Source organism: Acyrthosiphon pisum, chromosome A2, assembly GCF_005508785.2.
Source record: "Acyrthosiphon pisum isolate AL4f chromosome A2, pea_aphid_22Mar2018_4r6ur, whole genome shotgun sequence".
In the NCBI taxonomy this organism is placed as follows: domain Eukaryota; kingdom Metazoa; phylum Arthropoda; class Insecta; order Hemiptera; family Aphididae; genus Acyrthosiphon; species Acyrthosiphon pisum.
In genome coordinates this window covers 20,830,736-20,832,244 of record NC_042495.1, presented here as the reverse complement: position 1 = coordinate 20,832,244, position 1,509 = coordinate 20,830,736, and the positions used below count along the sequence as shown (strand labels likewise).

General features: G+C 33.9%; 1 protein-coding gene across 1 annotated transcript; it reads left to right on the top strand.

Annotated features, from left to right (window-relative positions):
• Positions 1 to 466: 466 nt before the first annotated feature.
• Positions 467 to 1,432, top strand: LOC100573933. The gene is made up of 2 exons (XM_003248836.4): positions 467 to 763; positions 1,306 to 1,432. Exons 1-2 carry the CDS (start codon positions 540 to 542, stop codon positions 1,430 to 1,432), a joined length of 351 nt encoding a protein of 116 aa, XP_003248884.2. The 5' UTR covers positions 467 to 539.
• The last annotated feature ends 77 nt before the right edge of the window (positions 1,433 to 1,509 follow it).

Sequence of the window (1,509 nt, the reverse complement as noted above, 5' to 3'; positions counted from 1 at the left end):
TACACGTTGATTTCGTTTAAACATTTCATGAGATTTGAAACTATAGAGTGTTCCTGTAGAGAATTGCCCAGCATTTCGATTGGATTATTTTGATTGGAAACGAAAAAACAACAATCGACGCGTTCAGGGTACTTTCATAATGATTCATATTTTATTGAAATCCATAGTGTAATAATTTACTATTATTAATCGAACTGAATCGTAATCAATAACGTCACGTACAAATTTAACGAAATTAAATAACCAAGGAGGTGTGTTGCAATATAATGATATAATATTATTCTAATATATTCTAGCCTTACACCGAGTTAAAACATTAATAATTATATTGGCTAAATGAGGGCCGCGGTTGTCGGGTTTTCATTGTTATTATAATATCGTGGGTGCATGGCGACGGCCGCCTACATCATTATTTATTTGCGTAATTTTGACATTATTGTTATTATTTTTACGCCGCACATAAACCCGCTGCAGATATTGAGACCACGAACGAAACTGTGCCAACACGAACATAAAAATTGTCTTCGCTAAACACAGTTATGCCGTATAGTGAATCCGTATCTATGAATCGGAATATTCCGAAAGCAAAAGGCTCTCCGAAATGGAGACGACCCAAGCCGTCCGCTGACAAGACTCGTTTTATGGAAAAGCCAAATTTTACTACGCGTACCGGAAAACTGGTCGATGTGTTGTACGGGCGCCGTCACTGCAACTCCAGAGGCGACATAACTCTGCTGTGCACTTATTTCGAAGCAAATGAAAGGTACTTACATATTATTCTTAACTACAGGAATGATAGGGAACAATTTTCATTATTTTCAATACTTTATGTGTCGGGGGCGACTCCGGAGATTTGTATTGGTTGGGCCAAGTCATAACTTTCAGAAAACTATAATATGTTTATTTTTACAAGAATGTACAATTTTTTAGAACTACGATCTTGGGGGGATTGCGGCCCCTAGGTATCCCCCTGGAGTCACCCCTGGTACGTGTATAATTTGATCGGTTGAGTAAACATATATTTTTTAATCGAGGATGAGAGATTTTTTCAAGCAACTGATACAAGTTCTTAAAGTAAAATAGTCAGGTAGAAATTATGTTAATAGATATTTAAGTAGGTAATGGTTTTTTTGGAAAGGTTTGGACTTAACTCTTTCCTCGCAGAACTGCACTTCTGATTTACATCTATTTTGCAATTTTAAATATTTTGTCTAAGATATCTTCGTAGTTAGCTGTACCTATACAATATAGTGGCTTTTAAAATAATAAAAAAATAAAAATATATTTTGTTCTACATTTTTATAGGCACAAAAGACTTCCAAAGGGGTCGAAATCATTTGTTAAAAATGAAACCTCTAATGATAACTTCTGTTCAGACAAACGCAAACTACGTACTACAAATATTGAAAACGAACCAAGCTACATGTTGTAAGTAATATTAATTAATAATTTTGTTTAAATCATTTTCATTGAAATAATTTATTATTAAATGACGTTAAAAATATGATG